General features: G+C 37.5%; 1 protein-coding gene across 3 annotated transcripts in view; it reads left to right on the forward strand.

The window, feature by feature from the left end:
• Positions 1-26,586, forward strand: part of iqsec3a (IQ motif and Sec7 domain ArfGEF 3a) — a 114,686-nt gene that overhangs the window by 74,396 nt on the left and 13,704 nt on the right. For all 3 annotated transcript variants that reach the window (XM_041976990.1, XM_041976992.1, XM_041976993.1), the window contains 5 exons: positions 1,147-1,308; positions 6,561-6,683; positions 12,424-12,590; positions 20,183-20,322; positions 24,650-24,775. In XM_041976990.1, coding sequence (XP_041832924.1) covers positions 1,147-1,308; positions 6,561-6,683; positions 12,424-12,590; positions 20,183-20,322; positions 24,650-24,775 — 718 coding nt within the window. The remainder of the gene's footprint in view (positions 1-1,146; positions 1,309-6,560; positions 6,684-12,423; positions 12,591-20,182; positions 20,323-24,649; positions 24,776-26,586) is intronic.

Below are 26,586 nucleotides of genomic sequence, written 5' to 3' on the forward strand. Positions count from 1 at the left end.
CAATGTCCACACGCATAAAATCTCCCATGCAACAAGCTGAATATTTCTCCTCCTAAAGGATAATAGGCAGGAAACTATATTTTGAAAACAATGATACATGGAATCCAATGAGATCAAGAAGGCAGTTTTCCAAAGGCACGCGCATGGAAGTACTTCATTGCTCACCTAAACAGATGTTTACATGGGTTCATATGTCAAATGCATTGCTTATAGTTTCAGGTGAGCTATTGTCTGAGTAGTTCCTTCTCCTTTACACAAGTTTTAAAGAATGAGATATGCAATGTTTTCATTTCAATGGGGTTATGAAATATTGAATGTGTTTCTAAATTTACAAAAGCTTCTATGATACCATAAAAAGGCCAGCCCATATAAGTTTGTTGAAACTAGTTTTTGAAATTCTCTGGAGTAGCAATAAATACAGAAAACAGAACATAGTGGTCAGGTTTTTTTCCTACGTGTAATGAGATTACTACAGTATACACACACGCATCATCAACCTCCTGATGTGATGTTTGTGTGTGAACAGCAACTGGAAAAAGACTGAACCAAACAAAGTGTTCAGATTATCACCTGAAAATGTTCACATGCGATGCAAGCTGATGGGTCACCAGAGTTTACCAGGGAAAGTAGTCCTCCTGATGGGTGAAATCTATAATATTTAAAAGCCACAGTGCTTCCATACCCCAATCATTTTCAGAATTTTATTACATTTTGTAAAAGAAATTTTGATCAATGACATTATTAAAATCATGTTCACAAAACAACAACAACAAAAAAAAATAAATAAAAAATAAAAGCTTATTTTAGATATGTCCTTCTGAAGTGAGACAAACATCTAGTCTTTGCATACAAATGGATTTGCAACTGTGTTCAATTCAGTTTTCATGATTCTGCCGATGCCTCCAAATAGCACAGTGTCTCTGTTTTCATGGGTGTTAATGAACATTGAGACTCTGCCCTCAGTATTTTTTCACTTTATTAGTCTCCAGCCACGCTGTGCAGTCCAGCCTGTTGATTTCCTGTTGCCTTCACTGATTATTATAGAAAGCAAATCATGTTGTACGATAGTAGCATTTAAAAAACTGACCCAGATTCAGACCACTCCTTGATTTTTCATTCTTTTTTCCTCTCTTTTATATGTTGCAGAAACCCTGACAAGGGCCTTCAGTTCCTGATCTCACGTGGCTTCATCCCAGACACGCCCATCGGAGTAGCCCACTTTCTGCTACAGAGGAAGGGCCTTAGCCGACAGATGATTGGAGAATTCCTTGGAAACAGCAAAAAGCCCTTCAACAGAGATGTGCTAGAGTGAGTGGCATGCATGATTGTATGTGATTTCCTGAAATAGTTTGTTTTAGGTGAATCTATTTGGTAATCCCTCTTATTTCAGGGAAAGCAGGGGTCAACCTCAAGTCTGGATTCAACAGGGAGTTTTAGCACATGGAAAAAAAAAAAAAAAAAAAAAAAAACCAAACAATATATATATATATATATATATATATATATATATATCCAGCCAGCAGAAAGATTTAATTTTATTTTTCATTCCAGTAAACATATTGAGGACAATGTGGTTTTGAGGTGTCTTGCTGAAACGTGCACTGATGTCCCTGGAAAATCTGTTGTAATGAAGGGAGCAGATGTTGCCCTAAAATGTACTTTTTCTGCTGTCATCACAAAAATGTGAATGAGTTTGCAAAGGGCACTGAAACAACACCAAACCATCACAGAGCCTGACTTTTGGACTTGTTCCTGGTAACAGTCTGGATGGACATTTCTATCTTTAGCTATGTTCACACTGCAGACAAAAGTGTTTCAAATCGGACTTCTCTGCCTTTTTGTTACAACTGACTTGTCTGACTCTACTACTGACTTACTCAGAGTTGAGACTGTGTTAGCAGTCAATATCTTGACTAAGTATTTATGACATGTTTGTTTTATATCTGCAGATATTAAGAATTCAGACCTGGAAGCTGTACCTGCATAATATTTTTAAATAAGCAGCCTTTTGATTGCATCATGTGCATCTTTAAAGGCCAGCTGAAATCAAATGCCATTTTCTGGTAGCTACAGCACACAAATCGTCTCACTAAATCACTTTTTAAAAAGTAATTCAACATCAGATGCCATTGAGACAGGTGTTTCATGATTTAAAATTTTGTTACTTATGCCCTTAGTGTAGTATTACTTTATTAAAATGCAGCTCTTCTGTGCAGACTAGTTATGCAGATTACAAAACACATTCACTTTCCTGCTTTTTATCTGTTACAAACCAAAACCCACACTTTACCAGCACCTTGACTTGTTCAGTGAGCCACCAAAACAAGCATTACCCGGTGAAAAGGACACTGCTAACATTAGTTTGCTGGCTTGATGCCTAATTAGCTGCTCAGCAGCTGCAGCACATTAAACAGCTTGAATGTCACTTTGGTCCAGGTAGATGCTGGTGTGGTCCCCCCTATTCAATTTCATCAGTAACTACTTGCTGTGCTCTCATGACATGTTTGCAACAACACAAGTAATTATTTTGTGTTTCGGTCCCAACGGTGCCCCAGCATTCTAGCAGGCTGCCAGCAGCTGTCAATCAAACCCAATATGGCCTGAGGTTGAGACAAGAGTCTTTCTTTTGCATTGTTACACCTCATTTATGTAGTTTGTTAGACCAACAACCAGTCTCAGAACCAGATCTGACATTTGAGACATCTTTCGGACATTTGAGATCTTATTGACAAATATATAGAAAATGGCAAAAATCTACTTGAAATCAAGCAGCATCATCACTGTTGCTTTGTTACAGTTTTTCCACTTGAAAAATTGTTTTGTGTACATCATCATATAGATCTCTTGCACTGTAGCTTTGATACATCAAGTTGATGTCAAATATTGTTATATATCATACAATATTGTTATAAATATTATTTAACACAAGTGCTTGTGTTAAATATTGTAAGTGTTCAACATTTAAAATGATCTGTTGATAGAAATGCAATTAAATATTCACAACTGCATTTTGCAGTGCAGAAAAAGATTAACTTGTTCTGTCAGTACTTTTTAAAAATGAGTCATTTAAGCCTGAGGATGCTGTGCATCCTCTACCTCGCCCTGGTGTCTTGTAGAACCAAGAGGACAAATCAAACACTGGCTCGATTAGTGGCATTTGATATGTGTGTTTTTATTTTTTTAATTATATTTTTTAGGCTATGTCTGGTTGTTTGTTACTCCTGTTGTGGTAAAAAATGTATTTTAGCTTTAACTCTTTGTAGAACAAATAAGAAAACCATTTCTTTTTGTGTAAACATAACCCTGAAGGGGAAAAACACTTTTTGTAATTTGCCTTCATGCTGGGCTGGATGCACTTGGGGTGATATTTTGCATTGTTTAATTGAATTCAGTATGCAGCTTCGCTATGCTTGGTAAACTTTTAAAAGGAGCAGCAGAGTCACCAGCCAATCAAACCACCTGACTCATCATGATCTTGTGTCTGATTCTCACTACTCCTCCTAGCATCCGACTTGCCCACTATCAAGCACTAAACATTGTGTCTGTGTGAATCATGAATAACAGCACCGTTAAGTAACTGTATTTAAAGGTATGGAAAAGGAATGACCTGTTTACTGGAGGACTTAAAAGGTTTTTGCAGCTCACATAGTTTCTATAACAATTTAACTAGAAAAATTAAGTGGGGGATGGTGATGCGTAATTCAGAAATAAGCTGGTTCTAAAACATGATGCTTTGTAATGAAAAAGCAGAGTCTACTCCTATCAAGGAATACCAGTTTATTGTTTTTCTTGTTTTTTTTTCCTTCTTTCCAAATCAAGACCAACACTTATGCTTATTTCAAGGTCAGACAGACATAAAGTAGCACTCCTAAGTCTTGCATGCCAGCTCACCTTCATCTAATATCAATATTTTCATAAATGGACACTCTCACGGTTCCAAAAACATTCTACAAACAGGATTATGCTCTTAAAATTCTGAACACCAGTCCACAGTGCAGATATACCCTTAGTGCAGATTACATGGAGATATATAGACAGAGTATTTTCTTTTTTTTTCTCTACAGAAAACAGCAGCATGCAGGGGGGAAGTGATTTTGAAGGGAAACATAATACAAGAGTGCAAAGTGTGTGTGAGTGCACTTTCAATAAAGTGTAGTCACAGGAGAGTGGGTGACGGATTGCAGTCTAATGTGAAAATCACTCATGGTGATTTACTGAGGCTGAATGTGGGACCATGTGACCGTGAGTGTGTGTGTGTATGTGTGCAGGGAAGTTGTAAATGTGTCTGTGTTTTTGAATGGCTTATCTTGTATAAGTTACTCCTCTAACTGCGCCTCATTCTTTTCAAGCATAAACAACAATAGTCAAAATGTCTCAAGTCAATTTACTCAAACTGTGGTTGAAGATGTGGGCTTCAGGAAATGTCTGAAATTTACAGACAGCGCTGTGAACTTCTTTAGTATAAAAATGAGATCTGTTTGTGTCTATTATCTACGGACATGCTGCTGAAAATGTGGTTTCATATGGGCTTCTTACTCCTTTTTTATTGTAATGCATATGTAAGTTGACATATTTGCCATCACACAGCTTGTTCTATTTAAGCCGTGATGTGCAGACAGATGTGTCCATTTCCTGCCAGGTAATGCATACAAATCAACCAAGTGCATGATGGTTATTATGTCAGGTTGTGTGCCTGTGTGCTGCGCTGTGTTTGAGTGCGCATGACGATGAGACAGGAGGAGGAGAAGGAGGAGAAGACTGGTGTACTTCGGTCGTCTCATCTGACATTACATGAACAAGAAATGACAGCCAGGGTGAAGGCAGGTGGATGAGGGAGAAAGTGAGTCATGAAGAGGGTGATCAGGGAGGCTCTACAGTCAAGAGGGTTGATAAGAGGATGATCAAGCCCAGGTTGATGCAAGCTACAGTATGAGCTTAACCTTTAAAAGTGCTGAAAATAGTCTCTTGAAATCTCAGGAGTCATGGGTAAATTATGCACGGCTTGACCCTTTCAACTTCGTGTTATTTATGGTCTGGTTATTAAATACAGTACTTGTATTGATAACATGCTCCACAATGTTCTAGGAATCACAATAACATTCAGAAATGTTACTGTTTTCTCTGGGACTGAGCTCATTTTAGATAAAATGGGGCAAACTGAAACAGCTTCCTGAGGTCTCAGATCCTTGTTATCAGCACAGTTCAATAGTCAGCTTCTGTAATGGTATAGAAATGCATTCCTACACATGGCACAGCTAACTTCCATATCAGTGGATCCACCATTAGGTGCTTCCTTTATTATCTCCTTTAGTATTGGAAATATTAGACCATGCTTTATGAAATGAGAGATGATTCCTTCCCAAATTTTTTGCAGCTGCAACTTTCAAAGTAAGATTTGATTATTTTCATCCATGTACCAAGATTTTGGGGGTTTTATTGTGTAGTTACGATGGTACCATCAACATTAGCTCTGATTATAAAGTAGTATATACTATAAAGTAGTACAAGTTGTGCAATAGCAATGCTACTGGGACCAGTTGAAGTCAATGAAGTAGTAAAACTCTATGTAGTTGTATAAGAACTAGATGTACATTTTGTAATATTGATGGAGGAGATAGTTGTGAAAGTACAAAACTGATTATCATACGGTTCTTATTTTGTGTGTAAGGCAGTGCTGTACACTCAGCTGTCTTAAATTTCTGCTGAAGCAGCATGTGTCACCCTGAAGTACTCACCTCATTAACTCCCTTTGTTCACAGTGATCCATCTTAATGTAATATGTGTGTATGTGCGTGTACTCCAGCAGAACAAACAGAAAAGATCAGAGGAAGAAGACAAAGTGTTGACTTCGTACTGTTGAAAACTTTGAAATCAACTCCATCATCTCCCTTTTGAACATGCTGTCCCCTCAACCAAACCAAGACTGATGATGATAGAGGCAAAAATTAATTTATTTTTATTGAGCCAGTGTGAGGAGGTTTGAAGAAAACCACATGAAAGTCAGGCCAAAGACTTTAATTTCATAGTTTGATTATCATTTCGCTTTGTACTTGACAGAGCCTCTTACATCAGAGCAAAGAAAACTTTATAACCATCCATCCCGCTTCCAAAGTCACCTTTAACTTCAAACCTCATTCCACCTTGAAATTACTCACGTTGTATTTTATCCCCCTGAACTCATTCGACAGGATATTTTGCTTTTTAATTAAAGTCATCAAACCAGGGTTGTCAGGTAATAGGAGGATTTTCTGCTCAGAGGTGTGATATGAATGTGTGTGTGTGACGATGTGTGTGTTTTGGCAGCTGTGTCACAGAAAAGATAGCTGGACCTAGTCTTATCCCTGGTGTCCGTGCATGGCAAATACCTGCATTTAAGAGAGTGGTGCTGTGAGCAGAAAGCAGATGAGTGAGACTTGCATATCCATCATCTTATCCACAGGCTCATCCAGCCCACCAGTGAAGGGGTCAACCTCTGCAGTCATATTGATATGAATTCTGCTATGAATTTAAATATGTCTCCCTCATTTTTTGTGCTCTTATCTCATCTTTATCATCCACAGTTGTGTGGTGGATGAGATGGACTTCTCAGGCATGGAGCTGGACGAAGCACTGAGAAAGTTTCAGGCCCACATCCGTGTCCAGGGAGAAGCCCAGAAGGTGGAACGTCTTATCGAGGCCTTCAGGTACTTAAAACCAGACTTTTACACAAGCTACTGACAATGTTCTCACTGGCACATCAACTGCAGTATTAACACAAAACTCCTAATGTGTTTCCTGGCAAACAGTTTAAATAAAAGTTGTTTTAAACATTGTTTAATGTTTTCCACTACATTTAGGCATGACAGATTGACTGAAAACAAGTAGTCTTTAAGCCACACTTCAGAACTTTGGCATATTTTTACATTTTGGCACCCCCTCATGAAGGCTAATTAAACATCTGTCTTGCAGCCTGTCTCCTCTCTGAGATCTTTTCAGTCAGTCATTGCTTCCACCAATAATGTCCTTTTGCATTTCTTTGTTGAATCTGCCATGATGTACATCCTAATGGCCAATGTGTTGATATCCAGTTGCTAACGTGTAACACGGTACCTTACAGCAAAATGCAGCTGTCACGTGATGCCCCAGACTGGAAAAAAACTGCAGTTAAATGCAGTTATATAGATGCACTAAAGAGCATTTGCAGATTTTCTCGGTGACGTGCCCCTATCAACATAAAAGACAATCTTATCTTGACTCCTGTCTTGCTCTGTCCCTTTCTTTCTTTCTCATCCTCTCTTCCTCTGATAATGCATTCTTGCATTTCTTTGCTGAATCAGCCATGGTGCATGTTCCAAACAACCGGTGTGCTATGTGACATGCATACAATATATGTCACTGTGCCATCAAACTCAGAGTTTTAAGGTTGGAAAGTTACGTAATGTGTTTTAAGGTCAGAAACTTATGTAATATTGCTTGGTGAATAGGACCAAATCTGTGGTTGTTAGAGAATGTCTTGTCCTTCCAGGATGTAGAATGATTTCAAATACAAGCTGTTCTGTTATCGTTGTTGTTAATAAAATGTCAGCTCTCCAATTCAACTGAAACAAGGTCTGTAAAAATCTCTGGATAGTGCTGTAGATCAAGCAACAAACCAAGCTGTTTTATGTGATGGTTCAATAACACACCAGTAGAAAACTAATTATAGGTGCAGCATTTCAATACCTATGCTAACTTACCATATTTAAGCAATACAATACTTACAATAAAGGCCTTTTGAAGTATAGCTACCATATAGAAATACTTTAAGCATAAATCTAAATTGTTTCTATTGCTGCTCAAAAAGTATTTGGTTAGAATACATTTTCTTTAACATGCACTGAATTTCTTCACTGCACATAATTAACATTACACAATGTCTGTCAAGCCTGAGCTCAAATTAGCAAAGCAGTCGCCCTGCCAGAAAGGTAATGTCTCATGTGTGGTGAGTGATGTCTTCAAAATAAATCAATCTTGAAGCACCAAATAGTTGAATTTTATCCACAGAGAGAGCCATGACCTGTCTACATGAACGAAAGACAAAGAATCCCACCACAGAACAATCATTTATACACACAGATAAGACAAGGATGAGGAAGACGGGTCCATTCAGACCTAACTTGCAGGGATGGGTTTTGAATTTAGTTGCTGCGTGACTGAAGTACAGATTTTTGTTAAGCAGCTGCCTGTATTATTTTTTTTTAAACAGTTCATTTCTGATTATAAATTCATCCTTTCTGTTGGACTCAAAGATGAATTGGCCTTTTCAGGTCTCTGTTTGGCTTCAGCTAAATGTGAGAGAGATTCAGTTTCTTTTAGGTCTGCATTCAAGACAGTTTATTGTCAACATTTGCATTTAATTTGCTCCTTAAATTTCTGGGACATGTCAAACTTTTTTTAAAATGGTTCTTGTTTGAATCTTAAAATCTTTAAATCAATTAGGTGCCATCTGTTCTCTTGGACTCCAAACTAGAAATCAGTCTGCTGAAATTAAAAAAGAAAATAAAAAAAAAAAGCTCAGTGGAGCAAATTAAGATATTCTAAACCATCCGGCAGTTTTTTCCTTGGTTTCTGGAAAGGAGAGAGAAAACCTTAACAGCTGTAGCCAACAGAGATTTACTCATTAGAGATGTGACAGTCATCTTTGCCTTGTGCTATGAGAAATATTATTTTGTAGAACAAACAAAAGCAAGACAGGACCTGGATATAAATCCAACATCTTCTTGATTAGGCAAAGTGACCCATTTTGTTTAATTTCCTTCTATAATTTAACTCTGCATGTGTTTATATTTGTTTTGGTGAGTAAAAAAAGTGTAAATCATACCTCTTGTATGTTCTCTTAACAAAAATATGAGGAGAGTCAGCAATCTAAAATATATATATATATGTATATCAACAAAAAGCAACACATTCTCGACAATAAATAGCAAAGATTTTGATATTCCAGTATCTACAAACAAATCAAAAGATTATACCAAAATCAGTATTGGATGCCCATAATCTTCAAGCCTACAGGCAGGGCTGTATTAAAAACAGGCATGAGTCTGCAATGGAAATCATTGCATGGGCTAATGAACACTTCCAGAAATCATTGTCTGTGAACACAGTTCAGGTCAAAGTTCTGTCATGCAAAGAAGATGCCATGTGTGAACATGATCCAGAAACAATGCCATCTTCTGTGGCCAAAGCTCATTTGAAATGTGGAAAACTGTTGTGTGATCGGACCAATTAATGCATTTGTTTGTTTGTTTGTTTTTTTATCATCTACACTGCATCCTTTTATCATCCAGGTTGTTATCAGCACATTCTAGGGTTTTTATAGCCAATGGAACTAGCAATTTTAGTTAAAGGCACCACCAATGCGGAAAAATATTTAGACATTTTGAAGCAACATCTGCTTCTGTCCAGACAACATAATCCCCAGGAAAGACCTTGCATATTTTAGAAAGCCCATGCTAACCACATCCTGCATCACTTTTCACCAACTGAAATTATTTGGTCCAAAAATTAAGCACAAAATATAACAGTGACTCAGAAGAAGATGGAATCTGTCCATAAATCTGAACTGGGATTCTGTACAAAAGGGGAGATGCCCAAACTGTCACATATAAGCGAAAATACACAAAAACTTTCAATCCACTTAATCTTTTCCTTCTTTCCAATCATAAGCCAATCCCTTTCTGAATTTGGCAGGCAGCATGTAATTTCATTTTACAATTTTCAATGGGTAACAATTTGCAGTGCAGCTGCAGCACAATGAGTTAACGCTAACTGTTTGTTGTAACCCTGCTGGAATAACAACCACCTGTCACAGTCGTCAAGGTGCCTGTTGAGGAGAAAAACTGCTGCATTGTCATAGTAAGTGAGCAGAGAGGTTGGCGTGGGTAATATTTGGACATCAGGCTGGCTCTGTGTGTTATCAGGAACAAGGAGAGAGGAGGGGGATGAGGCACATACTGAGATAGAAGGAAGCAAGGGGGAAAAAAAAAGGAAAAGAGGGTGGATGGTTTATAAATAACTAGCGTTGCATAACTGCTACTGCCTCTCTGTGCCTGCCTCCCCAGCTCCTGGGCTTTGAAATGTCTCCAGACACACACACATAAGGGAGAAAGGGAGAAATCTCAAAAGGAAGCAAGAGGATTTGAAGCAGCAGTGAAAAAGAGCGAGGGAGAAAAGTGAAAGTCAGCCAGCAGCCTCGGTATCTGCTGTGTCAGTGTACTAATGGATGAGCAAAAAAGAACCAGCTTCCAGTGCTGCAAATATATTCATTTCTATTTTCATTTTGCACTACAGCATACAGTCGAGATATTTTCCAACCCTAATCTCTGTAATACATAAGGACTGATGCATCTTTAGCAGGCTGTAAAAAAACAAATGACAAATGCCAAATTTCAGGATTGACATATTCACTTAGAAGCGTCATGTGGCCTTGTATCCCATCTCTTCTGTTCTTTTTAGTGAGTCATTTTCAATGACTTAAAATAAATAAATAAAATAAAAGACAGAGATTTCCCACCACATGGCTCATCTTAGACCTGGGTGGGCTTATTGGTTAAAATGTGAATAAGACACTGTGTGCCTTATGACTATCATACTAAAACAAAGGTTGAAAGAAAGATGTCATAATGTACACCCCAGCACAGATACAAGGTTTACATTTACTTATAAACAGCATTTCATGGTCTGAGCTGTGGTAAAAAGCAGATTAAAAACTAAGTGAAAAGGCATGAAAATATGGACACATACCAATATGTACTGTATGTCTTTAGTCAATCTGGAAGAAACTAGATTCTAATCATGGGGCTTAGTGGGCCTGCAAAACATTATACAGCCTCAGTGCACCCATCTTGCGTCCTACCTGTACTCTGAGCTCTCCCCAGCCAGTAAAAGGCAGTCTGATGTTGACATTTGTCTTACCTCTTACTTTGTCCCTTTCTTTTTATTCCTCTCTTCAGCTTATAATGGCTTCTTGTGTTTCTTTGACAAATCAGCCATGGCGCTTGTTCAAAACAGCCATTGTGTTGATAACCAGTTGCTGGCGCGCGATCCGGTGAATAAAGCAAAACTGTAACGTGACTCAGCGTCCTGGAAGCAAAAGTTGTGAAGTGCAGTTTTGAAATTTTCCTCTGAAATAAATCAAATATTTTTAATTTTTTTTCTTCATTTCATTCATTTAATTTCTCAGCCTCTGGACGCTGTTGGACGCCCCATAATGAATGATTGTGCCATCAAAACAAATCAGAAACACATTTTTTTAAGGTTATAGTTAATATAGTTAAATAGTGCCCCTTTAAAATGATTTGGGCTATAAGTGAACCATGATGGGATATAAATTAAACATAAATGCTCCATATAAACAGAAAACCTCTATAAAGGCATTTAGAGATGTAAAATGTTTGCAAGATACACAGTTGAAACAACAAAACAATCCACAAATTGTTTTACTTGTGGTTGTTCAATGTCTTGCACAGCCTTGGTATCTGTCCTAAGGCTGTGTTACATTATCTCTTCTTGTATTTCTGCCTTTTATCTCTTCCCTGTAGACACTTCTTTCTCAAACCTACCGACCTGCATACTCATATGCAAACACCCAAAGTAGGCATCTATAAAATGTGATTGGGGGGGGGGGGGGTACATTGCTCTGATGAAAGCATGCTCAGTTCAGATAGTTAAAAAGAAAATGGGTCTTGGTGTGGAATTTCCTGTTTGGAAATGAATATCTCTGCTCATAATGATAAACTGTATAAAAGCAGACTCAGAAAGCCAACTAGAAATGTTGTTAAGAGACTCTGGTCTGGTATAAATGAGCAAGGAGGATGAAATCTCTGGAAAGTTCTACATTTTCTAAGATAAATTCCTTTGTTCAGATTGTTTTGCACCTGCTTTTCTGTGTAATGGGTGGCCCATAAGAGGATCGGATGCTGTTGGAGAACAGAGACAGTGTTTCAGCAGAGAGAGCCTAACCTCACCTACTGTGAAATTCATTTGCTACTGAGGGGCAACTGACAGCATCAGATGAAGCTACAGGCAAAATTAAAGCCATAACTCTGATTACAGCATGACACTGATGCTCAGCTTGTGTAATAATTTTATTGAGTGTGGGGTATGCGTACTCGGATAGAAGCCTTCGGTTTGGGATCATAACACATTCTTGGCTTTTCATGCTTCTTCTTCCTGTTCTTTATGTTTCTACTTACTAAACCCTGCATACATTTCATCCCCTTTAACCACCCTTGGATTGTTAAAAATCTTCCACACTGTGATAGTGTATCGACCTGCTCTGTTTTACCTTAATCACACTCAACCCTTTTTCTCTTGTGTCTTCTTGCAAAAATATGTTATTGCTTCTCTCGATTCTACTGTTTTTCCCCTGAATTGACTATTTTTTTATGTTGTTTATACCCACAGCCAGCGCTACTGCATGTGTAACCCGGATGTGGTGCAGCAGTTTCACAATCCAGACACCATCTTTATCCTGGCCTTCGCCATCATTCTGCTCAACACTGACATGTACAGTCCCAACATCAAGCCCGACCGTAAGATGTTGTTAGAGGACTTCATTCGCAATCTAAGAGGTGAGCGCCACAGCATTATACAGTAGCTACTTACAAAAGGACAAATTTACTACGTTTAAAATGACAGTAATTACTTCACATAATCCGCTCAAGTAGGTAGGTAACAGCTGATGAGTGTGTGTTTCCTAAATAGGGTCAAGTTGTTCTTGAGCTAAATTTTACACGTTATGGGTGGGTTGCAGAACTCCTAATTCCAATATCATCCACACAAAACACTGAATCAACAAGCTTCTCTCCCACTTATGTGTCTTTAAACATAAAACAAAATCCAATCAGCTCTAACAGTATCAGGCTCGAAGAGAAAAGAGTTTGTTTGGCTAATCAAAATGTTTATACAAGTAATTATTAGCAAATGCATTTCACCCCATTATAATGACATAACTCAACTTACAATAAATTGTGGTAAAAAATTGATGATGGACATCCTAAAAGACTGATTTATGGTTGGGGAAGGTAATAAGTGTGTTAGAAACACTATCACTACGAATCATAGATGTAAAACAAACTAATCAGGTTTCCATTGAGATTTTTAGATGAGGATGTTATGATAAAATGTAATAAAATTTGAATTGACCTAAGAGTAACTTGAAAAAAAAGTGAATTAAGTCATATATTTAGAACATATTACAAGAGCAACCACATGAGCATTTTGGTGTTTTCTGCCTGTAATCAGCTAACAAAGCTAAAATAATGACTTAAACAAATTAACACAATGCATGTAGATGAAAGTAATTCTGAGGTTGTCCCTCTAATTATTTCTACATATGAACCAGCTCATAGGTTTTGTTAATGTCTTCTTCTTTGAAGTTTGGATGTATACTTAATTGTTGACTACACCACCATTTGCTAATGACAGTACGCAGCTATTTATTCTCTAAAACCAATAAATGGAAACAAGGCTGATAGGCAGCAATATTTCAAAAGTTTGCATTAAATGTATTTCATAGCTGCTGTTTTAAAGCAGAGGTCTCTGTACTTTGGCTGTTAAAAAGTAAAGTTTGGCTTCTACAAGCTGAACCATGGCATGGATAAACACCAATCACTTTCTATACTCTGACTTGTCAAGTTTACATTACTACTTAGTGTCCTGATGTTGCAGTTAGACATTGTGCAACATACTGTGTTGTAAAAATGGTTTTTTAAAATCAAGCTCAGTATTAATTTGAAATTTTGCTATAATTGGCTAAAATATAGAGTTTTGTATGCTCACTGAACTTCACAGGAAACAATGTCTAATATGTGTGACTTACACAATCAATGATCTTTTTTTCTAAATATATTTTCCTAAACTCTGCACAGTTTTAACATTTGCGTTGGTTCCTGACATACATAATCATCCAAAAGGTAATAAACTTTGTCTTCATTACCTTTACATAATCTGGTGCATGTGATATGCATTTCCTTAAATTGGCAACTGTTGCCAAAATTTTTCCAGTTTTGGTTGACTATCATATTTAAAATTAGCATAAAACGGATGTAAATTTATGTTTGGTGGATTATTTATTTGTCGTAACCAAGCGGCAACCTCCGGTGGTGACATGAAACCTATGCAAAAGTTTCAAAAATTGCAGTTCACCCCTCATCCGCTAGGGGCTTACTCCAAAACATAGCAAATCCCCATAGACTCCCATGTTAAAAAGACCAACTTCACAGCAGAAATAAACATGTTTAAAGCCTGGTACAAAAAACACTTTAGGATTAATAGGTCAAGTTTACCTTCATGACAACTGTGAGGAGGGTAAATGTTTTTCTAACTCATCCATTTGGATGTTATTTAATCATGAAATTGGGCATAATTAGGGGCATGTCCTTTTGATTTACATGTATCCAATATCTGCAGTAAGAAGGGAGAAGGCAGCACAACCGCGGTTTTTAGCCAGCTAATAGTGCGCCTTAGCTTTAACCCGCTTACTTTCATCAGCAAGTTAGCTCACGTTAGGTCCAAGTTGGCTCAGTTAGCTCAGAGTTTGATAGACGTCAATCATCAACCACCCACGCTTACGAGCTTCACTTTTGCTCTTCAGAAACCTACGGGTGACGTCACAGAGGCTCCGTCCATCTTTTACATACAGTCTAAGGTCGTAACAATGCTTCTTGGTGATAAATCTTCTACAAATGGAAAGCCTGTATATTGAAATGGAGCCACATTTGTAAAGAAAATACACATGGAATGAGCAGAAGTGTTCACTATGTGGGTTGTGCCCATGACAAACTTGCCAAATCTTCTCTACCAAAGCCAAACAGTTCATGATGATCACACTGTTGTGGGATGGTATCCAATTTTTTCAATCAGTGTTTCTTGCAAGTCAGCCAGTGTGGTTGTGTTGGTCACTCTGGCATGAACATCACACCAAAGCTGATTCCACAGATGTTAAATAGGGTTTAAGTCAGGACTGCAGACAGACCCTTTCATCCTCTACACTTCCAAATTCTGGAGATAGTCCCTGATTAAACCCCACTCTGTGGGTGCCAGCATCGACATCTTGTAGAGTTAGAGTTTGGACTAAGGAGAAATGGGATATCCACTAATGGGAGAATCTTATCCTCATATCTCTCTGCATTGAGACTGCCTCCAATGATGACAAGACTTGTTCTACCCCACACGATCACACTGCCTCCACCAAAAACTGTTACCCTCCAAAAACACACAAATTTTCTTCATGTTTTGTACTAAATATTAGATGTGTGTAAGTAAACATAGGTTGCAGAATAATTGAAATGTAAAGAGGTTTTTTTTTTTTTTTTAACTTGTCCTGTCTAGCATCATAGCAGCAAAATGATAATCTGGTTGCTGTATCGTGCTGAACAAATTTGCTCTGCCAAGGGGAGGCCTATGGGTAAGGCTCCTCTTGATAATCTGATTCATTTATTTATTTATTTACTTTGAATCATGGAATCTATGTAATCTTTCTGGACCTGACCGGAGGGGACAGAAAAAGATGGAAAATAGCAAAAAGAGCAAAAGGGAAAGAAGAAAGGAGACAAAAAGATCACAGACAGAAGGAAAACAACCCTTCAATCCACACCATCACCAGACAACAAACTGTTACACCTGTACATGAACACATCAGAAAATTTTCTACAACTTTTACAAAAGCAGAAACACACACACAGAAAAAAAAAAAAAACAGGGCTGCCAGTCATTAAGAGTTTTTAAATAATAACCAAATCAAAAAGACATAACAGCGACCAGATACTAACTCACAGGAAAAATACAAAAAAAAAAAAATTAATAATTATCGCTTAGTATTAAAAACCCACTGGACAACTCAGTGACTGTGTCAGCATGCAGAGCATGAGAAACAAGGAGTGATCAGTGATGAAGAGTGGTGAGTGAGATCATGCAAATGCGACCTCGCCTCCACGGAGGCCAGAGGCAGACCAGGGCCTGGGCCGGGCCCTCAGCAGCAGACCCGGAGCACCAACCCAAGCCACCCCACCACAAAGACGACTCCAGCCCCACCCGAAGGGCGGCAGAGGAGAGCCCCAGCAAGAGCCCCCCACGGTCCCGGGGCACAGGCCCCAGTGGGCCAAGATCAGCAGCGGCCGGCCCCGCCAGGGACCGGCCACCCAGGGCAGCCCAAGCGAAGGGCCCAGGGCCCCAGGAGCCCAGAGGCTGCCGCCCCACCCCCCAAAGGCAGAGGGCCCGCAATGCCTAGGAGGACCAGGCCCCCCAGATAGCCACCCGGCATAGGCCAGCACACACCCTGATGTTCCAGCAGCACACCCCGGGAACCAGGGTGCTATCGGCCCCCTCCCCCCACTCCCCACCTACTTCAATCTGCACCCCATATAACCCCACACTCACACCCTCCCCCGTGTCGCATGTACAGAGGTTTTTATGTTAGAAGCATGATTCACATTTAAGCTCAGTGCTTTGACTTACATTAGACTGGCATTGTAATTTATAATCCACGCATCATATAGTTTCTTGCTTCAAAGCTCATAAAAAAGTTGCAGCAAAATCACAAAGAAACAGGCCAGTAAACAATCTTAACAAGAACTGTTAAAAACAAGAGCAAACATTACACATAGCGAAATAAGGGAATTGGGACACAATAATTGAATTTGAGCTGACTGAATAAAATCACAAAGGTGGGAATAAGTGAAGAAATCGATGGGAACCAGGCAAACAGTAAAAAACACAAAAAAAATCCTTTTTTAAGTAAGTAAAGCAATACGCAAGTGTCAGAAGTTTAAATTTTCATTTAGGAGAGATTGCAAAGAATGCAGAAGAAAAGCAGTAATACCTAAATCTTCCCCAAATTTCTCCTCCACCCCTACAACTTATTTTGTGGACTCTTGCTGTGAACCAGTTCGCCAGCAAATCCCCAAATGAAACAGCAGAAGGAACCAACAGTTTTTGGATCTGCATTTAATCAAACCAGCTGGCATACATTTAGGGGGGGATAAAGATAAGGTTATATTTCTCTCCCTGAGAGGCTTGCTTAACAAATTCGCTCACAACAGCACAAGCAGAAAACACCTGTAAATCTCGTCTCCTATACGGAGACAGATGCTCATTTGCTGAGCATTAAGAAGAAACACGAGTCTCACGGTTTTGCTCTCCCTCTACGTGATCAATCAAGGATAGCTGAGGTCGATGTAGAACAACTTTATTAGATTCATCCAGACTGCTCCATACAATTAAATTAAGTTGAAAAATCAATTTCTGCATCTTATACAAATTAAAATATGCCACTTTTTTGGCCTCTCTATTCTTCTTCTGCTTATTCTTTCTCTTTCTTACCATCCATTGTCTTATCTCAATTTTTTTTCATGCTGTCTGTTTAGTCATGTTTATCTCTTGATTTGTAACCTGTTTTTCTTTCCTCTTTTGGTCATCCCTTGTCTGTTTCACACACAGAATAGTTCACTCAGTTAATTGGCTAAGGTGAAATGCAATTAGGCACCAAAAACCAATAATAATGATCAATCTATGACATTCATTAACTCAATTCAAACAGACTGACAGTAAAGCTTTTCCTTAATTAGACAACATAATGTAAACCAGCTTTCACAATGAATTAATCCTGTGCTACTCATTGAGTAATTCTACTATCTTTGTTATTAGATCCTCTAATTGTTTTTCAGAGGGGATGGTCCCAGGCTTCTCAATATGTTCATTAGTACACTCTGAAAGCTCTGCTTTATACTTAAAGATGACAAGTGGAGACAGATAGTTGGATACCCAGATGCTACACTAAAAAAAAAAAAGTGAAGTAAGTGGAGTGTTATTATTATTATTATTATTGGCTTATGCACTTTGGTAAATAGGATGGTCAGCAACCAATTTTCAGCTACTGTTAGCTTTGTTAGAATTGGCTACTACTAGCTTTTTAGCTAACTGTTGCAGATTTTTTTTAAAGCACTGGCATGACATATGTTGTGATGACTTTATGTTTTCAGTGTTTGTTCTTTGAATACTAAAAATGTTAAATAAATACACTCATTTTGTTAAGTCAGTGGACTGATTTGCTGCGACACAATACAACATTTCTGTTTATGGTATCATCTTTTGTATGCACAAAACCTGAATTCTAATAACTTACCAGATAGTGTTTCTTGATTAAACTATAGTATTGGCCGCCAAAATTATATTTCAGTCAATTTCTAATCTTTACGTAAATGGACATATTGCAGGCCTGAATGTATATGGAGGCAATATAATGGCAATATAATTTTTTTAGTTTAAAAAAATTGTAGTTAGTCTATCTTCTCTCCCCTTACTTCTTTCTCCATCTCTTTGCTTCCAGATTTTATACCCCCCCCCCCCCCCCCCCCCCCCAAAAAAAAAAATATCAGACAAAGCAACAATGATGGTAAAAGGAAGTAATCAAAGAACAGAAAATGGAAGTAATTACTAAATAGTAAGAAATCATTACCATTCTCTATAATTGTACAATTTTCTGTGTTAAATAAGAAACAGCACTACAGCACAGAAAACTGAAATTGTGCCATCACACAGTGTACTTGATAAGTACAACATTAAAGAGTCTACAGTCCACTGTGGCAGCTTTTGAGACTTGGATACTGTGTGCCAATGTCAACCGATATGCTAACAAATATCCATGCTACTGTCCTGATAATATGGAGAGTGTGATGGTAACCGTTTCATTAGCGTGCTTGCTAACATTTACAAATAAGCACTTCAAATATTCATTTTGTTATAAGCTTTTCCTGGTGGATCAAGTAATCTGGGACATCTGGGACGGAAAAGGGCAGGCACAAAAATGCTCGGCATGTAATTAGATTAACCTGTCTATCATGATTTGTCACATTAGCTTCAACTGATTACATTAATGGAATGAAGTGAGTTTGCAAATTCAACTTTTGTAGTAGCCAACTGGGAGAAGAGCAAAGACTTTATTTCCACTGACTTTCTTTGCTCTTCTTTTTTTTTTATTAATCTCTTTAGCCACCATTTTAAACTGTTGTTTTTCCATAAAACTCAGACGTCAGCTTTTACAGGATGAGGAGGGATCCAAAACAGCTAAATAATTGTTCAGATATTTTCAAACTACAATTTTGTTGACTTATGGCATGTTGTATTGTGTCTAAGCAAATCAGTCCACCGACGCAACAAAATGAGAGTATTTATTTAACATCTTTAATATTCAAATAATATATATATATATATATATATATATATATATATATATATATATATATATATGTATACATACATAACATACATATTGGGTCATCTAATAAATGTTAAGATAAATTGTATTTAACAAACACTTTGGAACAGTAAACATTGTCATGCATGTGGCCCAGCTGCACCATAGCAAAAAAATAAAAAAAGAAAACATTAAAGCTGTGTATTTCTGACAGGTGTAGGGAAAGAATAAGACCTAGTAGGAAACCTGAACAAATAGACATTCAGCTAAAAAAGTGCTGCCTGTTAATATGACAGTTGAAACACATTTCCCATTGGTCATCTCCTCTTCTCCCCCTGATTCCATGATGTGCAGTGATGTCTTGCCGGTGTCCCATGGTGCCTCACTGACACGCCATCACTTGTGCAGCTTCATTTTCTGAGAACACATCCTGCCCCATTGAAAACTTAATGTGCCACATAGCGCAGTACAGCTGTGTCAATATAATGGGGAGCATCTTGAGGGCAACCTTTCAGCCTAATGACATACAGCTTTACCTGCAACAAACTGCACTGAATTTGAGCTGCACTGTGTTCCTGACAGAAAACTCTCCAAGACTGAGGTCTTTTTAACCTTTCAGTTACCAATTAACCTCCTCCCACACTGCCTTCAGTTATTACTTTATAGAGACAAGAGTCACAGAAGCACCCATGAGAGGAGTGAGAGAGGAGTTTTCTTTACAAAACTTCTGTTACGTTTTGGGAATACAGCATAATTCATTTGAATTTTTCTCTATACACTTATTTGTGTGTATGACACAGTCGTATTCCCTGCTGTATTTAAGCTAGCTTAGACACAGTTGGGCTCCGCTACAACTGTTAAAACAGCTGTCACCATATATTCCTCCAGATGGAAAAGGCTGTCTGGTAAAATATAAAGCTTCCTGTGATGGTTTTACACTTGTGAGTAATCTGCTTGTTTGTGTCTTAGGTGTGGATGATGGAGCAGACATCCCCAGAGACATGGTGGTGGGCATCTATGAAAGAATACAACTGAGAGAGTTGCGCTCCAATGAAGACCATGTCACCTACGTCTCCAAGGTTGAGCAGTCCATCGTAGGCATGAAAACAGTAAGGACACACACAGTAAAATATCCTCACAAAGACAAAATAAATTTAATTTTCTATTATGCATACTATCATCTAGTTTTGAAGGCAGACATCCACTTTTGTTAAACTCGGGCCAAATAACTCTTTATTCAAGCTCCTACCACTATCACCTAGAACATTTATTAGTCATTAAATATTTCATCTACAGCTCAATCATTACTTCAGGTCATTAAACCAGCTACATAAGTCATTAACCACTACACTCTTTAACAGTTTAAACCAAAAATACACACTTAGTTAAGTAGAGACAACAGTGACCCCTGTGGCCATAATTAGTTATTACAGCTGTATTCAAATCTTTGCTGCAAGTTTGAATAATAAAAATCTTTTGAAATGCTTAAGCAACAAACGAAAACATATCAAACCCTTGACTCTCCTGTTTACAGCAAGCAGAAACTCTGCAAGAATAATTTAAAGTGATGCCTATTTTTGCCTCTTCCTCTGTTCTGCAGGGCTCTGACGCCAGTGGAAAGCACAGTACTGATTACTTTTTATCTGAAAGCTAAGCTTTAAAGAAGTGAAACTACACAAAACATAGCCTTCCAGCAAATAGTCTTTAATTGTCAAACAGCAAGAAGGCCTGCAGTAACTACACATTTACCCCCCACCATTCTGCATCAGCTGATGGGGAAAACATTCAGTCTGAAATAACATTTCTATCAGTGCAGATTTTCAGTGTTTCTCTGAATACAGGATGAGTTTTCAACTCTTGAGCCACAAACTGGCACAAAGGTGATTTTTAGCACACATATCACATAAAGATATTTAGAAACTGATTAATGGTTTTTATAGAGTTTCTGATCATGTGTTTGACATTGCCCCATAAATGGTAAATGGTCTGTACTTATATAGCGCTTTACATGTACGTCACATTCACCCATTCACACACACACATTCACACACTGATGGCGCTTGATGATCGCTTCAAGTCTCCAATTTTCCAAGTCAATATACCATTAAAATGATTTTCAATCTGTTATTTTAATAAAAGTTGCATAGAGGTTCAGAACAGTGTGAAGTGTGTGTGATGTTGAAGTTCAGTACTGCTTAATTAAAAAGAGAAATATGAAAAGAAGAATCTGAAGCAGAAGTATTTAGCTTTATAAATGACTGTTTACACTGATCCGTGGAGGATGTGTAGTCTGTGCTGACTCATAACATCAAAGGGCTTTGTAAAGTTATCTTTAATTTTTTTCAGTGCTCAGGGTGTCCCAAGTCATTATATATGAATTAAATATAAGTTCTACAGATTCTTTTCCCCTAATAGATCCCTGATTATTCAGCAGTGTAAAGAATATATACTGAATATAAGAACTTATACCCTCAGAATGGCATTGAGATGCAGACAGATTTGATGAAACAAAATAGTTGACTTCAGTCAGTTTGAGATTAGCTTCAATTCAGGGAAAAAGCTGGCAGAGTGATTAAAAACCTAAAGCACCCATAGTTAATTCAAAGAAAAATTAATGTGATTATAAATTCACATGTTAATTTGCATCAAAATGTAATCTCCTATACATTCTGAATGACATTGAAAGGTTTCTGCTCTTTTTTGCCCTTTGCTTTATACTGTAAGCGTCTCTCAGTGATAGATGAGTAGCCATAGGATGACAGAGGGAGTGCTGTCACAACCAAACAATGATGGATTGTTGTGGCAGGAAGTAACTATTTTTGACAATGGGTGCTTTCTGCCATAAAAAAAAGACTTAAAGTTTCTTGCAGGCTCAACAGGAGTCTGAGTCCTTAGTGCTGTAATGTCTTTATCTAGACAAAGTTGCACACATGAGATTAAGTTTACTTTATAACCATCTTCTTAGTATTTAATATCATGTGTAAATGCTTTCCATCTCAGATACAGTTAACATTTCTTTAACTATCTGACGTGAATTTTATTTGTTGATGAATATATAGACGAATGGTGGTCAGACTGGATCTAAGGTCATTGTGTAAGTACTGTATTTTTTTCTTCTTTGAATGAGCAAGAGGCCTTTCAAGTTAATGATGTCTTTACGTGTTTCTGACATTAGTGTAATGAAATTCTGCCTGTGACAGGCTAGGTTAGAGTCCGTATACCCTGCAGTGATGAGGTCTGAGGATGCAGGAGAAAGGGAGACAGAGGCTATCTGTGCACTCTATGCTTTGCAAATTGTTCCTGCGGTATGGAGGGAGAAAGAATTTGAAATCCACATAAAGAAAGCCAAACAGAGTCTGTGTATATTTGGAATTTATTTTCAACCCCTGTCTACTGAGTGTAGTTTGAATTTCATCAGCGAGCCAACGCAGGCTGCTGGATGAGCCAAGCCAGCAATAAGATTGTAGAACAGGATGAAAACATGATTAGATTGGGCTCTGAAGGCATGGGCCTTTTTTGCACTGTAATCTGCTCAAACCTGGAAAGGCACTAAAGTCATATGGAGGGGAGGGGATTCTCCCTATAGTGTTACCACTCCCTATAGTAGTAACACTATAGAAAACAAGAAACAAATCACTACATCAGACCTCCAAGCATTGTACCTTTCCTCCTGACACCTTTTAGTAATCTCTTTTGTCTTGTTTCAGAGTCTGTAACTTCAAACATAACCTATATTCTGACAACAACTCATGAAAGTTCAGTATGACTGGCCAGTGGCAGAGCATCAATTTTTAGTGGACTGCAACAGTAAATAAATTAAGCCTCACCAACAGAGCTGCACAAATCAGGGAGTAGGCATTATGTAAGCCTTGAAGACCCAACATGGCCTTTTATGAAGTATTAGTTTTTGAAAATTAGGGACTTCTGTAAGACCAAATCCCACTCACTTATATTTTAAGCTTCACAAACCAATGTTCACAAGTAATTCCAGCAGTTAAATCTTTGTCAACCTCTGACTATTAAAAATATTGTACTTGTAATTTCAGTGTCATATTCGCTGTGGGAAATAAGCAAGCTGAGTTTAACATGTTGTCTGTTTTTATCTCTGAACAACTGCTCCCTAAAGGATTTTTTATTTTCTTTCAGACTTTGTGTAACTCAACAATATACAGATTTTATTTTATTTATTTATTTATTTTTTTTTTACACAAAAATAAAATCTTTTCTACACATACAGTAAAGCTAAATTTGTCAGGCAGATTTATTTCACATGGTAATAAATTTTCAGTTAAAACTAATTAAGACTTTTTTTGCAAGTCCAAATTAAGCCAAAAGTCACTTAGCTGTAATGAGTAATCTGCAGGGCAACACCTGCCATCTGGTCTGCTTACAAACACTGCAGTGGAATATCCAAGGAATTTAGAATCCATACTCACCCTTTATCTACCAGCATTTTGTAACAATATTAATCTTTAGCTTCCACTAAGAGATGCTCTGTTCTTCTTCACTGGACAATTTCTTTGCTTTACTGAATTGGGAAAACCTGTAGATAAACTTGGAAATGTGTTTAGATTTTTTTAATTAAAAGACTTAAATATTTGACTAATCCAAAAGTAATTTAAGACTTACATTGAACTTAGAAATTATTTTAATAATTTAAAGATGTATGAAAGCCACAATTTTATATTGAGGAACATTTTTCTGAAAAAAATTCACAATTTTTTGACACAGTTTGTCTCAGATTGGTGAACCTCTGTCCATCTTTATATCTGAAAGACTGCTTCTCTAAAATGTTCTTTTTATATAACATAAGTGTTACTGACCTATTGCTAATGAACCTAATTAGGTGTCAAATGCTCCTCTAGTTCTTTATTTGTGCCAATTACTTTTGTCATCCTGGTTCTAACTGCCATGAAATTAAAAATGAGCTAATATCTTCCATGAATTGGTAAAGTGACAGAGTTTCAACATCTCTTGTGTTATTTCATTGGGAATAAAATGAGATTTAATTCCAATTACATTCTGTCTTTTACTTACATTTTACACAGCATCCTAATATTTTCAAAAACAGGGATCATATGCATATATCCAAATGATTTTATTCTTTCCTTTATTGCCATGTGATTTCTTTTTACTCCTTGAGAGAGCCTTGAGTTTGCCACATATATAGGTATAAAATCATCAATTCAATCCTTTTATTCAAATTATATTATATTTTTATAATTTTTATTATTATTATTATTTTTTTTTTTTATGTCAGTCTTTTACAGCAACTTTAAATCTAAGTCAGGAGAAAATTTTATGTAATCGCCCAGTTGCCGTCTTTGCTCTATTTTGTTGGGAGAAAGCCTCTTTCAGAGTCTCTTAATCTTTTCCTGTGAATCATTTCAAAGCCTCCCATGAGTCACCTAACTGCATGATTGTTTGTGTCTTCAGGTTCTGTCTGTTCCTCACAGAAGACTGGTGTGCTGTAGTCGACTTTTTGAGGTGACAGATGTCAACAAAGCCCAAAAACAGGCAGCACATCAGAGAGAAGTCTTCCTCTTCAATGATCTTATTGTAGTAAGTATAAAAAGCCAACTTTCAGACTTCTCAAAGTTTTCCAAGATAAAGATTTAAACTGATATTTAACTAAGTGTAGTTGCATTATTTTCATTTAATCGATCTTAACACACCTATACAGTCTCAAGTCTTCTCGGAAATGATCCTACAATTATCTTTAAAGGTTTCTCCTGTTTATAGTTACAAACTGCTAGTTTAAACAGGAGCAATGGTTTAGAGATGCTCCACTGGTTCATACTTGGACTTTCCTTGAGCCTCCTGGTGTCACATGTACAAAAGATTGAAATTCTGGAAAATGTGCAGCAGGAGTTGGAGAATAAAGTCCTCATTACGGTGGCCAGAAAAAATGTTATTTGGCTGTTTATCCTGTAAGGATGAATTGTAATAGTACCGTTATTTAAATGAAGACAGCTGGCTCAAAGACATGAATATATGCCAAAACTTTCAGCAGTCTGACATTAAAATGGGTGTAAAGAAAAAGGGGGCTGTGCAGAAGGTTAATGTGGTGGGAAAGTCAGAGCAGAAAGGCACACAAAGGGATGTGGCTGTTATTTTAGGCCACAGTTTTTCTTTTTTTTTTTTTTAAACATCCATCAGAGTTCTCCCAGCGCTGCCATTGATCCCTGAGCCCCAACTGTGAAGGACAAACATGGAGCAAAATTAATAATCCTATGAAGGACATCGAATGTACCTGCAGATACTGAAGTGGTCAAAAATAGTCACCATGGTTATGCCTACCCTTTTTTTCTCTATTTTTTCCTTACATTCTTCGTATCATATGCTAATGACGCTGTAAAGCAGCTGCATTTGTCATGGGGTTGTTGTACCCTCCTGAGAGATGGAGCTTTGTGTCTCATCTGTCATTTTACAGACTCTGTGTCTCAACATACTTTACGGTACCGAATATTGTATGTTTTCAGTTTGCTCAATAAAACAAATTCTGGGTTTTTTTTTTATGATAAATTTACTTCCAGAGGGTTTCTGGGCAAACTGTAACTCAGAAAAGGTGACGCCAAAAAGGTCTTAGCTTTGTTATGTTAAGTTAAATTTTTATGGCTTTTTAAACATGATTTTTCATCGACAGGAAAACTGGTTAAATTTTCTTCTTATTTTGAATTTACTTCAATTTAACTAATTTAAATTTAGTCTTATTTGCATGATGCCAATCCCCCCCAAAAAAAACTTCATTTCAAGGCACTTCTACAGACAGTCCATTTCAAACCAATTCATTCCATTACAAGATCCACATTAGTTAAGTTAATAATAATTGTAGAAATAATCACCTGGCTCAGGAAATCAATCTAAGTCAGTCTCTCATCATAAGAGTGCAATGGGCAGCAGTGGAAAGAAAAAAAAACTCCCTTTTAACAGGAAGGATGAACCTCCAGCAGAAAGGCAGCCATCTGCCCGAACTGGTTGGTGTTGGAGAGAACAGGATGGAGGGGTCAAGAGCCATAACATGCAACAAGCAAACTGTGCTTAGAAACTGGCATATGTGACCTTTGTTAACTGTGCCTGATGCAATTTATCACAAACGTCTTAATAAGACAAGCTGAAGACAATGTTCATATTTTGGACTGATAGCTTTGACGGCTTGGGAGAGTCTGAGTGTCCAGTGTTCATCTAGTAAAGCTAGAAAATGCAGAAACGTAAATGTAAATTCTTGGATGTACTGAAAAATATTCCTTTTTTCATCTTGGTAACGATGCATGAGAAGATGCAGTGCATGACATGCAAGGCAGGGTGCTGGAAGCTCACATCATTTCTGCATGAAGACAGTTTTTTTTATTTATTTGTATGTATGCAATGTG

Source organism: Melanotaenia boesemani, chromosome 23 (genome assembly GCF_017639745.1).
Source record: "Melanotaenia boesemani isolate fMelBoe1 chromosome 23, fMelBoe1.pri, whole genome shotgun sequence".
In the NCBI taxonomy this organism is placed as follows: Eukaryota; Metazoa; Chordata; class Actinopteri; order Atheriniformes; family Melanotaeniidae; genus Melanotaenia; species Melanotaenia boesemani.